Source organism: Phoca vitulina, unplaced genomic scaffold (assembly GCF_004348235.1).
Source record: "Phoca vitulina isolate PV1807 unplaced genomic scaffold, GSC_HSeal_1.0 scaffold27, whole genome shotgun sequence".
Lineage (NCBI taxonomy): Eukaryota > Metazoa > Chordata > Mammalia > Carnivora > Phocidae > Phoca > Phoca vitulina.
The window spans coordinates 24,469,184-24,484,005 of record NW_022589730.1 but is presented as its reverse complement, the minus strand read 5'-3'; the positions used below and the strand labels follow the sequence as shown (position 1 = coordinate 24,484,005).

The following is a 14,822-nucleotide window of genomic DNA, read 5'->3' as shown; positions in this document are numbered from 1 at the left end:
GAAATGTGGTTAAGCAAGCATTTCACCTGAACTCGACAAGTCTCCAGTCTCTTTTCTACTCTCCCCAGAGCCGCGCTAACTGGCTGCCGTGTGTACCCAGCTCCTCCGTGCCCTCCGTGCCTGCCCACAGCGCTGCGGGCACAGGTGGTCTGCCCCTCCAACACAAACCCACACTCCTGCTCTGTGCTCTTGATCCTAGCGCCCCCCCCCCCCCACTTCCCTGGGCTTTCCGGTCAACTCTTTCCCCCTGTGTGTGTGTGTGTGCGCACACGCGCGCGCCTCTACCTTCAGTCTCAATCTCCAAAGGCTACTTCCCTCATTTAAAAAATTGTAAAAATATTTGTAAAGAAACTATAATTGACTTCCACTGGCGACAATATTAGTAGAGTCGTTACTCCAAAGAGGCCTCTTGTACAAAACAACTAGTTCTTGGCTAAAATACACTTTTTAGTGCATTTGATGGGCTTCCAGAAAGTAGAGGAAATCTCCAGGGACCCTTGCACCATAACCAAAAAGAGCAACCACAGGCGAACAAACTGTGGCTTGAATCCAGAGTAAAATACTGAGGAGTAAACAAACTTGAAGGGTAGGGTGACCCTGACGATGAATGCCAATACAAAGCTGCCAATACAAAGCCGTGCCACCAGCCTGCCACTGGGAAGCTGAACCTGAGCAGTCACATTAAACCAAGAACCTCTAAAGGAGGTTAAATGGCCTCAGGTGATGCAGTCTAGATCCCTCTAGAAGCAAATGCAAATACTTCCTTTATTTGGGGCCTCAGATTAAGACGAACAAACAAAAGCTCACAATCAACATCATCAAATACATAAAGAAACAAACCACCATAAGTGTTTGTGGAAACAAATTACAAATTCATACCCCTAAGGACTTAAAATATTGTATTTGTGAGATACAAAATGTAAAATAAGTATTAGTTATTACCTTGGGGTAATGGGGGATGATACCAAGACAGAAGACCAGACTCACACTGAAGGCAAAGGGAAAACAGTCATAATTTTATAGTCCTTCATAGTTTTGCCTAGGGCTAGCTTTGTCCCCTTTGACTATTCTCAAAGGAATGCAATAGTGGAAAGAGTTATATTTACAAAATGATACGAATTCCCTCTAGCAAACAATCTACTACCATGCCATACATAGCCTGTGGGGAAATGTTCACGTAGGACATCCTCACAAATTTCTATTACAAATGGGGCGCTTACGCGGAGAGTTACATGACCCTCATAAGGAAGGCTTCACTGAATGTGCTGGCAACATCCATCTCATCACAGCAGAATTACAGTGAATTGGAACCAAAAAAGTCCTCAAATTCCTCAGCTGACTTTGCTCAGCTGTTTGTAGATGGTCCTCTGCTTCTGTCAATTCAACCTTCGAACAACCCATACTACTGTCTATTCTCTCAACCCCTGAGCAGTCTCCCACGTGGTCTCCTGCGCGCCTGATTCCGAGATTCACATACTAGCTGATAAACAGATGTTTTTAGGTACTGCATAGTGAGCTTTTTTTTTTTTTTACCATTTAACAGAATCTATGCAATCATTTAATTTCATTACTTCTAAAAATTGTAAAAAGATATTAAAAGAAAATGTAAAAGGACTTACACCAGTGATAAGCAGATATCTCAAACTAACAACATGTATGACTAAAATGAAAATAATTACACATGCCAAAAACGGGAAGTGTTTAACCTTAAAAAGATATTTACTGGACTTAAAACTGGTGGATCAACGGTAGACTCAACTGTAAAGGAAAAGAATAAAACGAAAGAATGTGTATAAAATCCTGAACTGCTAACTCCATATAAAAAAAAAGAGGACAATCTGCCAGTGCACAGACAGAATTACCAATATCAGACTTCACAGATGGCTCTTTTGGTGAGATAAGCATCTTGATAATGTGGCCCACGGCTGAAAAAGTGTCATTTTTACACTGCCCTCACTTTAGGTTATGTAGGATGCACAACAAAACCGCGCTTCTAGGGGCACCTGGGTGGCTCAGTAGGTTAAGCGTCTGCCTTCAGCTCAGGTCATGATCCTGGACTCCCGGGATCAAGCCCCACACCCGGCTTCCTGTTCGGCGGGAAGCCTGCTTCTCCCTCTCCCACTCCCCCTGCTTGTGTTCCCTCTCTAGCTGTGTCTCTCTGTCATATAAATAAATAAACTCTTTAAAAAAAAAAAAAGTGGAGAGCGTAGGTACAAAGAGGGTCCTTCTGGGCCTCAAAATAAATTCAGTGTATCTCTGAAGTGCATCAACTTACTCAATGGTATGCATGACAAATAATTTTATATTAACACAATATTATCGTATTTATTTTAAAGTACAGTGCATGCATAATTGTTTTGACATAAAACAAAACAAAGTGTTGGGTTTGCAGGTTCTTGGTTGGCTCAGCTCTCAGGTGCCATGGAGTAAACACGCCCTTCATTCTTGCTGCTAGACCTTCTGTGGAAAGGTCTGATACTCCCCAAGCAGGGCTGGTTTTGGCAGTTTCAGCATCACAAAAACAAAGTCCTAGCCTTACAAAATTAACACTTGCAAGACACAACTCTGATTAAAAGCTCTGTTTAAACATCAGTATATGTTTAACAAATACAGATTATCACAATAGCAAATTAAACACATTTATTTCCTAAAACTCAAAAATCAATATATAAAGCTCTAGGTAGGCAAAAAGCCTAAAGAGGACAGAGATGTGTTTTGAAAAATGAACCCAGGAATCTTACAAGCAACACTGCCTTTGCTCTCAAAGAGAAGTTAGCGTGAAGGGTAGATGAAAAATACTATATTCCCCATATTTCATTTAAGAATCCCAATCTGCCCTTCTACTCTCTCAGTTGTTAAGTTTTAATACTAAGAAAACTAAACACCATCTTGAAAACTACAGACCTTCCTAACTACTGGCAAAAAAACAACCCAAAATTCCAGCAATATCATGAGAGAATGGTAACCTTTCCCTGTGTCTTCAGGAAAAGACCACACATTTCAGCATCGTAAAACTGTCCTTAAATGTTATTTCTGATCAAGTAGCCCCAAAGACCCAGAGACCGTTCTGTCCTATGAAAGTAATCTTTAACATTTATGAAATCTGTAATTCTGATTGGTTGTCCCCCTTAATGTATCACCCTGGTAATAATACTGAAGTTGACATCTCTGTTTTCTGAAAGGTATACTTTGGTTTTTAACTTTATCTTCCATATGCATGGAAGTCAAAAGTAAATAAAAGTTTCAATCCTCCTTTCTTTCTTATATAAAAAGAAAAAAAAAATTGAGAGTCTTGGCTCACTGAAATTAATACAGGAGAAAAAAGAGTGACAGGCCCAGGTCATTTAGAAATGAAAATTATAGAAAGAAAAATAGAATTTTCAAAATTCTACTTTTATTCCTCAAATTTTATCCTTCTGTGTCACACAGGCTATCCCTAGGACATCTTCAAAGGCAATACTTACTGTAACTGCCAGGAGCCTTTTCTTCGTAAGTAAAATGAAGCTGTAGTTCCTCTTCCGACATCTCACAGATGAACGCTTTCAGCAAGCAGCAAATAATGAACAAAGCATTGTGTGTCTGCCAAATGAAGATGTGGCTGCAAGGGAAAAACCGAACTCACACAAGAATCCATATTTAATCGAGAGCATGAGCACTATCTAGTTCATGATTTCTCAAGCATTTTGCCCATTCTGCTTATAACATAAAGACAGTAACTATATCTTTTCACGGCTCGTGATTTATTACACTATTCCAGTCTACTTCATGTTTCATTCTCTGTATTTTACTTAGTGAGTCAGCCTAATAAAAATGTTTTCCTTAGGCATGGATGCTCTTTGTTCTTAACTTCATACTTGTCCCACACACAGGCAGTTCAAAGAAAAGTGAAAAAAAAATTTTTAAAGTATACCAACATAAAGAGAATATATGCAAGCACACAACCAAAATTTTAAGTAGGGCACTGTCAGCAGCCCAGTACAATACTTGCTATTTGTATTACTAACCATGGACTCAAGAAAAATTTTAACTGGATTCAATATAATTTGTTTGGAAGCAGAGCAATGAACAATGCCATCCAAAAATGATTTTAAAATGCTTGAGTGCATAAAAGATTAACCTTCCAATGTATCAAATATAAAATTATAATACCTATGTTACCTATAGTGGAATTAAAATAAAAATAAAATTATAATATCTAATCTGAACCTTCTTTCATCGACTAGGAAAGGTAGAAAGGAAACAGATGTGGAATGAAATAATCCTCAAACTTAGTCATTATTTAGACTAGATACGAGCAGCAGTGATAATGGAGGGGGGAACTACCTTTTTTAATAATAATTATATCACCATTAACCTTAAGAAATATATTTCTGAAAATTGTCTAAAATGCTGAAATCAAACAGATTCCAGAATTCATAATCTCACCACAATGACTTGGACAGTAAATTATAACCTCTCTTTTACTTTTTAATAATGAGAATTCCTTTATAGCTTTCAAAAGACCATAATCTATGTCTACCAAAAAATGAAAAATACTCGTATTTCTAAATATAAAGAGAACATGATTTAATCAGCCAGCTTACTTCTGACATTCTGCCGAAAGTTTTAGTTCTTTGGTTCTAGAAAGGAAGACCTTAATTAGCGCACCAAGGTTTCCTGTTCGAGGGTTGTTTACAACTGCAAGAGAAGATAAGGTTTTAAAAAGTTAAAATTAAAAACTGAAATCAAAGTGAACATATTATAGCATCTGTAAAACCAAGTTGTCAAATTGAAGTTGCTCCATAGACAAACCTTTACTGTACTTTCACATCTAATTAGGAAAATAAATAATGAGAGAAATTGCTGCTTGGTCTTAATTCTGAACAAAAAATGATTTGCAAACTGAAAATGACAGGCACATTAGAAGAAAGTAGCCAATTCATCTCAGAATTCAAAATTATTAAGAAAAGAGATAAGAGTTGATATATACTCAATTTATACACATATATATTTCTCTTTAGAAAAGCAAATGTTAGGGACGTCTGGGTGGCTCAGTCAGTTAAGCGTTTGACTCTTGATCTCAACTTGGGTCTTGATCTCAGGGTCGTGAGTTCAAGCCCCATGTTGGGCTCCAAGAACGTGGGGGATGAAAAGAAAAAGAAAAAGAAAGAAAAGCAAATGTTAAAAAACAAAAACAGTGTAAGACTGATGAATCACAGACCTGTACCCCTGAAACAAATAATACATTATATGTTAATTTAAAAAATGTAAAAAAAAAAAAGATCCCCAGTATATAGAATACAATAAACTATAATGGTAAAACTCTGCTCAGATAATCATAAATCATTCTAACGAAAAATAAACAGAAACATAAGGCAATATGGCCAGGGAGAAGCTATTTGATCAGAAAAAATTTTAAAGAATTTGTTTAAAAAAATTTTAAGTTGAAAGGTGGGCATTTCAGCAAATCCAGCCAAAGAATTGAGCAGATACTGCCATGAGAATCAGAAGATCTGATTTCTAGGTCAAGTCTATAATTAAGAGAGTATTAAAACTCAAGTTACTTTTCTTCTCCAACCTCACTTTTCTCAGCAAAAGAAACAGACACTGACTAATATACACCAAGTGCTTTATACACATCATCTCATTTAATCCTTAAAACCAACTATGGGAGATAAACACCAATACCACCCCCATTGAACAGATCCTCGGGTCTACGTTGTTACTGCTCAAGGACACATCCTTATCTATTGGTTCCAATTCTTGCCTCTAACATGCTGAGCTATACCAATCCCTATAATCAAGAAATTAGGCTTAATGAAAATATAAAGTTCTATCAGTCTGCACAGTAAGACATATGTGATGGTTAATTTTATGTATCAACTTGACTGGACCACAGGATGCCAAGATACCTGATTAAACATTATTTCTGGATGTTGTATGAAGGTGTTCCTGCACTTTAATTTTCAAGTGAGTAAAGCAAACTGGCCTTTTCATAGTGGGTGGGCATCATCCAACACATTAAAGGCCTGAACAGAACAAAAGTCAGAGGAAGTCTGAATCCTCTCTCTCTGCCTGACTGTTGAGCTAATACATTGGTCTTCTGCCCTTGGACAGGGACTTACAACACTGGCTCTTATGGTTCTCAGGTCTTTGGACTTGAACTGGAATTTACACCATTAGCTTTACTGGGTCTCTGGATAACCCTAATATATCATATAAGGACAAAAGTTAAGAACCCATCAGAGCTAGAGTATTATGCTAAGTGAAGTAAGTCAGAGAAAGACAAGTACCATATGATTTCACTCATATGTGGAATCTAAGAAACAAAACAAACAAGGAAAGGAAAAAAAAGAGAGAGAGAGAAAGAGAGGTAAACCAAGAAACAGACTCTTAACTACGGAAAACAAACTGACGGTTAGCGGGGCGGGGGGGGGTGAAATAGGTGATGGGATATTAAGGAGTGCATTTGTTTTGATGAGCACCAGGGGTTGTATGGAAGTGCTGGATCACTGTATTGTACATGTGAAACTAATATTACATTGTATGTTAACTAATTGGAATTCAAATAAAAACTTAAAGAAAAAACTCATCAGAAGAGAGAGACTCTTTAGTCAGAGCCTTTAATTTTACTAATGAAGAAAAAGAGGGCGCCTGGGTGGCTCGGTCAGTTAAACATCTGCCTTCGGCTCAGGTCATGGTCCTAGGGTCCTGGCCTTGCACTGAGCCCCCTGCTTAGCGGGGAGCCTACTTCTGCCTCTGCCTCTGCCCCTCCCCTCTGCCTGTGCGTGCTCTTGTGTGCGTGTGCACACACTCTCTCTCTCTAATAAATAAATAAAATCTTTAAAAAGAAAAAAAAGAAAAAGAGACCCAGAAAGGTTAAGTGTTGAGCCCAAAGTCAACAGTGTTAGTGACAAATGCCCAGTCTTTTTGCTTTAAGTAAGATTTTCAAACTGTGAGATTCCAGAGTTCTGAATATTTTTCTCTTTTGAAATATATTTTTAACTGTTTGGAAAAATGGAAATGCAAACATGCAAACACACCGGCCTATGCTGCCAGAAAAATTCATGTTTATGCAGACCTGAGGTTTATGCTTTTGCTGCCATCTCTATGCATATATTTGAACTTCTTGAAAATGTGTCAAAGATTTGGAAAGATGTACCAAGCTTCAGTTACATTTTAAATATTTTAAAATCCTGGTATGTACATACATACTTTAAAAAATCATGCATGGGAATAAGTACACCATTACAGCATACCTGCTTTGTGCTCAATAACTGTCAAGTTAACTCAGATCTACCTGCTGGGTAGGTGTTCTTGTCACAGCTTGAGTCAATGCAAGTTACTGTGTAACTTTCTCATTGTGATGAAACACTAGCACCTTGCCATTCGAGTGTGGTTCACGGAGCAGTGGCAAGAGCATTATCTGGGATCACGCTGGATGTGCAGAATACCAGGTCCACCACCCTGTGCCTACTGAAGTTAACAGTGCTTCCCAAAGTTTAATGCGCCTTTAAATCACAAGGCAGTCTTATTAAAGTTTAAATTCTGATCTTGCGTGTGTCAAGTGGAAACTGAGATTCCGCAACAGTCTCTCCCAGGCGATGCCCCTTATTGCTGGATGGAGAAGAACCCCGCTGTGAGCAGGAAGGTGCAGCGTGTGCTGGAAGTTAGGGCAGATTTTGTCCAGCTTTTATCCTCAAGAATAGATATCTAATTAGATATTAAATCTTGAAACAAAAATTTCCTACTTCTCTTTCAAGCTTTGGAGTTTACTGAAAGAATATCCTGAGATTTCAGGATAAACTGTAATAAAAAACACTTAATGTTAGCCAGTGCATCTCTGTGTGAATTAATATTATTGAGCTATTGTAAATCAAAACAAAATACTGAAACAAAGAGTTGAGGATGATATGACTACAAACATAATTCAGAATCCCAACTTCACAACCTTGTGTTCATTCAACAGCTCCTTTATTACTGAATGACTTTATAAGTAATTGTTTGAATTTATAAATGGTTAGCTATTTAAAACCAAAACCAAACCAAAACAAAACAACCCCATGTTGTTGGAAACAGTAACCAGCTACTTGACTGATGTAATTAAAGCTTCATACACCTTTTTCGTGCGTTCATTCAGCATGTATTTATTGAGCTACTTATACGTACCCAGCACTGTTTCGGGTACTAAGAAGATACTTAGAACACCGGGTCTTAATGGAGCTGACATTCTAACACAATTAAGTTTTCACAGTACTCTTAGACAAGATGTAGAGGGGAAAGTAAACTAATAAAACAAGTATGCTCCTTGATGTTTAAACACCACCACCCAATGGTAGACTCGATATTCTAAAATACCTTGATGGAATTTAACAGGATCAAAGTTAATTGGTAAAAATCAAATGTTATGGGGCACCTGGGTGGCTCAGTCGGTTGAGCACCCAAGTCTTAATTTCGGCTCAGGTCATGATCTCGGGGTCATGAGTTTGAGCCCCACGTCAGGCTCTGGCCTCGGCGGGGAGTCTGCTTGGGATTCTCTCCCTCACCCTCTGTCCCTCCCACCCCTGGCACGCGCTCTCTTTCTCTCTCTCAAATAAACAAATAAATCTTAAAAAAAAAAAATCAAATGTTACGTTGAGGCTGAATAAGCTTCAGAAGCCAGAGCAGGAATGGGATAGCTGACAGGAAGGCAGAAAAGCATAATGGAACTAGACTACAGAGTCTGACTAGGTTCGAATCCCAGCTCCACCAACTAGCTGTGACACCTAGCAACTTACTTCACCTCCCCACGCCTCAGTGTCCTCAACTGTTAAATTAAAATAACAATGGTACTTAAATTAAAAACTAACTCATTTGACACTAGAACTTGAACTTGTAACAATCTGTTCACTTAAGCAGCTTTTGTGTAAAGAAGGGACTTCCCTATCTCTACAGGAGTTCAAGCAAGGTCTGAATAACACTCAGATAAGGGTATTATAAAGAGAATTTCCATCTGGGTGAGAGATTGGACTTGCTTCCAGCCCCTGAAACAACCTTTCCCAATATTTCACTAAAATACCCCTGGTGTCCCCAAATCCAATACCAAATATACAGAAAATATAGAGGACAGAGACAGGTTAACAATCCATGGGGATGTAATCAACAAAATTTACATTGTGGCAAACTCTACTACCCACTTTCTTCCATAAATAGGAGAAAAGGAAGAGAGAGACAATTGCAGGAGGAAATTAGTTATGAAAAGAATAATAAAGACATACCAATAATAACTAATAATAACATATAGACTTTATATGGTTCCTGATTCACAAAAACTAAGACAATTAGAAATTTGAACACTTGGTGGCTATTTTACTATGCTAAAAATTGTCTTCTATTGAGATAACGGTATTGCTCTCCTTTAAAAAAATTCTTACGAGATATATACTAAAATATTTATGGGTGAAATGATATGACTCCTGAGGTCTGTCTCTAATGTGTGAGAACACTCTGCTTTCTATTGTTTGTTGTGTATATCCTTTCCAGTTGTCAGCTTTCCTTTACATATTTCATACTTCCATGTATCATCAGTGGAATGTAATGGTGAGGGATACAGATGAGCCCTGCCCACGAGGTGAAAATGAGTGAAACTGGGAGATGAGCTTACACCCCTTTACTACGTTATTTGGCCCTCATTTCTAGAAGTGTGAAACTTTTAAAAATCAAACACCCGTGGGGCGCCTGGGTGGCTCAGTCGGTTAAGCGTCTGCCTTCGGCTCAGGTAGTGGTCTCAGGGTCCTGGGATCGAGTCCCGCATCGGGCTCCCTGCTTGGCGGGAAGCCTGCTTCTCCCTCTCCCACTCCCCCTGCTTGTGTTCCCTCTCTCGCTGTGTCTCTCTCTGTCAAATAAATTTAAAAATCTTTAAAAAAAAAAAAAAAAATCAAACACCCGTGAAAACATGCAAACAGATACAAGTTCATAGAAATGCTAATTCCAGATAGACAGTCCTCCCCCTAAAAACAGAGAACACTTTCACTAACTACAGAGTTTATAGAACTGACATAAGTATTTATTTGGTAGTCAATGGACGGTTAGCAAGGGTAACTGCTTGAAAGTACTTCTGAGGACAAAATCTCCCCCTACTCACTGTCTACTCCAACCAGAAAACTTATCTCCTACCAAGTCACTTTCTACACCAACTCTGAGGCTACAACCCCCAGAAAACAACTGGGAAGAAATAAACACACCAGACACAGAACAACATGTGCTGTTGTTCAGCAACATGTTGTTCAGGGAGAAAAAATGTTGATCCAGATGTTCAATCCAGGAATTTTATAATTCCCTCACACTCCAAAGCCAAGGAGTAAGTGTAAAGGAAAGTCCCACTTAAACCAAGCAAAACCTATACAAAATAAAATCTTGAGTTCTAGAAATTAGGTTGGAAAATAGCATCATCCTGCCTTCAGGATAAAATTAACAGCAGATTCAACAAGCACCTACAGGAGCCACATGAGGGGCAAGGTTAAGAAGCGCACCCTCTCTGACAGCAAACACTGTGCCTACATGAGTACTCCCTGCACCTTTACTCTGCTTTATTTTTCTGAAGAGACATATTACATGAAAGTAGGTATATTTATGATCTGACTCCCCTACTCAGATCCATGAGGTCAGGAATCCAAGTCAGTCTTGTTTGCCAGAATATAGACTACATAATGGAATATATAGCACAGGGTATAGGAAAGAGCCTATAATATAGCAGGTGCTCAATAAATATTTGCTGGCTTAATGAATAAGAAAAAACAGTAACAGTAACACTGGGGTAAGGAATAGGTTATGCTAAAATTTCAGCCAAAGAGCTGAATCAAAACTATCAAATGGGGGGGGACGCCTGGGTGGCTCAGGCGTTAAGCGTCTGCCTTCGGCTCAGGTCATGATCCCAGGGTCCTGGGATCGAGCCCCGCATCGGGCTCCCTGCTCCGCGGGAAGCCTGCTTCTCCCTCTGCCCCTCACCCCACTCATTTCTTGCACTCTCTATCTCAAATAAATAAACAAATAATTAAAAATTAAAGTATTTTTTAGGGCGCCTGGGTGGCTCAGTCATTAAGCGTCTGCCTTCGGCTCAGGTCATGATCCCGGGTTCCTGGAGTCCCGCATCGCATTGGGCTCCCTGCTCCACAGGAAGCCTGCTTCTCCCTCCCCCACTCCCCACTGCTTGTGTTCCCTCTCTCGCTATATCTCTCTCTGTCAAATAAATAAATAAAATCTTTAAAAAAAATAAAATAAAAAAATAAAGTATTTTTTAAAAAATCTGTCAAATGAATTTAGTAACAAGTATCATCAGTGGAAGATGAGAAAATCATCTATTTAAAAAAGAAAAAACCAGAAAGCCACTGGGAAAAATGAGTATAATGAAAAGAGAGCAGTCTGACATCCTGGAAAACAAAGAATGATTAAAAACAAACCAAAAAATGAAATAACTAAAAGATGCACTAGAATCTTGACAGAACTGTTATGTATAAAATACTGAATCAAAGACATAAAGGAGGAAATTTAAGAAACGAAAGATGACAAAGAAAAAGAAGATACAGAAAGCAAAGAACAGAGATCCAACCTGAATGTTAACAGGTGATCCTAAGTTGGGGGAGAAGAAACTCAAACACAAGTAAAATCAAAGCCATTACTATAGAAAACTTCAGAACTGAAAAAGACCTTAATAAACCAATGAAAAAAAAACTCATCAAATTACAGGCAAATCATAAAGAAAAAAGTATAACGAGGAACATGAACAAAGAAGAAAAAAAAATAAGGGTCCTCTCAGGTAACCATATACAAAAATAAGTTTGAAATGGATTAAAGACCTAAGTACAACCTGAAACCATAAAACTCCTAAAAGAACACACAGGCAGTAGATTTGGAGTTCAGTCTTAGCAATATTTTTTTGGATCGGTCTCCTCAGGCAAGGGCAACAAAAGTAAAAAATAAACAAGTGGGACTACATAAAACTAAAAAGCTTCTGCACAGTGAAGGAAACCATGAACAAAATGAAAAGGCAACCTAGTGAATGGCAGAAGATATTTGCAAATGATATATCCAAAAAGAAGTTAATATTCTTATTGGGTGTGGCTCGGTCAGTGGAGGATGTGACTCTTGATCTCAGTGTTATAAGCTCAAGCCCCGTGCTGGGTATAGAGATACTTAAAAATAAAATCATTTAAAAAAAAAAGTTAATATTCAAAATATGTAAAGAATTCATATGTAAAGAAATATGTAAAGAACTCAACACCAAAAAAACCACATCTGATTAAAAAAGAGGCTGAAGACCCAAATAGACATTTTTCCAAAGAAGACATACACATGGCAAACAGACAAGAAAAGATGCTCAACATCACTAGTCATCAGGGAAATGTAAGTCAAAATCACAATGAGATTTCACCTTACATCTGTCAGCATGGCTAAAATAAAAAAGACAAGAACTTACAAGTGTTGGCCAGGATGTGGAGAAAAGAGAACCCTCGTGCCCTACTGGTAGGAAATGTAAACTGGTGTAGCTATTGTGGAAAACAATATGAAGGTTCCTCAAAAAAAATTAGAAACAGAACTACCATATGACCCAGCAATTCCATTTCTAGGTATTTATCTGAAGAAAACGAAAACACTAACTTCTAAAGATATCTGCACCCCCAGGTTCATTGCAGCATCTACAATAGCCAAGATATGGAAGCAGCCCAGGTGTCCAGTGAGGGATGGATGAAGAGGATGTGGTATATATATACAATGGAGTATTACTCTGCCATAAACAAGAATGAAATCTTGCCATCTGTAATAACATGGATGGACCCAGAGGGTACTGTGCTAAGTGAAAGAAATCTGAGCAAGACCAATACTGTATGATTTCACTTATATGTGAAATCAAAGAAAAAGAAAAAAAATCAAACAAAACAGACTTGTAAATATAGAGAACAAAGTGGTAGTTGCTGGGGGCAGTGGGGGGGAGGGGGGTAATAACTGAAATAGGTGAAGGGGATTAAGAGGTACAAACTTCCAGTTACAAAATAAGTAAGTCACAGGGATTGTAAAGTAAAGCACAGGAAACAGAGTCAATAATATTGTAATATCTGTGTATGAGGACAAACTTACCATGGTGAGCATTTCGTAATGTATATAAATGTCAAATCAAAATCAAATCACTATGTTGCACACCTGAAGCTAACGTAACATTGTATGTCAACTATTCTTCAATTAAAAAAAAAAAGAACAAGCTGAAAAAGTATGGCTTAGCAGAGTCCATTACCACTCCTGCAAGTAAGCTAATAAGCATGTCTTATTCCTATTGACTAAATGTTCCCTTCTACTGGCATCATTGAGCACCATGAATAGAAGTAATTATTATTAAATATTATCATCAAGAATATGTCACTTCATTAATTCAATTCATATTACACTACCAAAATTTATAACAAATTTTGAAATAAATGCCACACACATACATCTACACATATCCTCATTTTGCCCCTTACCTAAAGACCTGCAGACTGAAATGGTTGCTTCTTCCAAAAGCTTCAGCTCGGTGCTGGAGAGACAGAAGAAAAGTAATTAATAACTACAACACTAAATATGTACACGCTAACCAGTTAAAGGAATATATAAAAATAAAGAGAAAAGCGATTTAGGAGGAAAATATGGTATATAGCGGTAAACAATAAAATCAACAAAATAAAGTTAAGCTTCTATTTTCAATATAATTAGAAAATGTACTATAATTCTCAATATGAGATTCCTAAAACAGAAGCACTCGAGGAGCCCTGCCTTTCAGGCACTGGGGTAGGGGGAAGGGAGGAGTGGAGAGACTTAGAAAAATGCAAGAAGGTCACTCCAAAGTACCAAGCACAGAGCAGGGGCCCCAGCTGCCCAGTTCTAAAGGCAGTACCAATCATGGGGTTATAGTTATTTGGGGAAAATGCCATTATTTTTAGGAGATACATGGAATCTCATGATATCTGCAATACCTTCAAAGAGATCAACAACAAAGAAAGGAACAAGGCAAGAAGAGAGAACATATACATAAGCTTCAATAATTTATAAACATATAGAAAAATGGAAACAGACACAAAGTGACAAAGAGGAGGTACAGACACAGACAGACATAAAACTCAGAAAAAAAACACAGGGCAAGGCTTTATGACATTGGATTCGGCAATGAGTTCCTGGATATGACACCAAAAACAAAGACATTAAAAGAAAAAATCTGTAAGTTGGGTTTCCCAAAATTAAAAGCTTCTGCACATCAAAGGATACTATCACAGAGTGAAAAGTCAACCCAAAAGAATGGGAGAAAATATCCGCAAATCATGTATTTGATAAAGAGACTGATATCCGGAATATACAAAAACAAAAACACAAAAAATCTCTGACTCAACAGCAACAACAAAAAAACCCACAAAAACAATCCAATTTAAAAATGGGCATAGGATTTAAACAGACATTTCTCCAAAGACGACACACAAAAGGCTAACACGTATGTATGAAAAGATGTACAACAACACTAGTTATTAGGGAAATGTAAATCAAACCCACAACGAGATACCACTTTCACTCCTATTAAAATGGCTATTAAAAAAAAAAGGAAAGAAAAAGAGAGTAAGTGTTGAAGAGGATGTAGAGAAATGGGGACCTTTGTGCATTGCTGGTGAGCGTGTAAAATGGTGCAGGCGCTATGAAAAAGAGTATGGCAATTTCTCAAAAAATTAAATATAAAATTACTATGTGATCAAGCAATTCCATTTCTGGATATACATATACCCACAAAGGACTGAAAGCAGGGATTCAAACTGGTATCTGTATACCATGTTCACCATCATTCACAATAG

General features: G+C 37.9%; 1 protein-coding gene across 5 annotated transcripts in view; it reads right to left on the bottom strand.

The window, feature by feature from the left end:
* DYM (dymeclin) overlaps positions 1-14,822 on the bottom strand; it is a 419,774-nt gene that overhangs the window by 356,556 nt on the left and 48,396 nt on the right. For all 5 annotated transcript variants that reach the window (XM_032422734.1, XM_032422732.1, XM_032422736.1 and 2 more), the window contains exons 3-5: positions 13,473-13,525; positions 4,584-4,677; positions 3,465-3,598 (exon numbers count right to left, since the gene is read on the bottom strand). In XM_032422734.1, the coding sequence (XP_032278625.1) occupies positions 3,465-3,598; positions 4,584-4,677; positions 13,473-13,525 (281 nt within the window). The remainder of the gene's footprint in view (positions 1-3,464; positions 3,599-4,583; positions 4,678-13,472; positions 13,526-14,822) is intronic.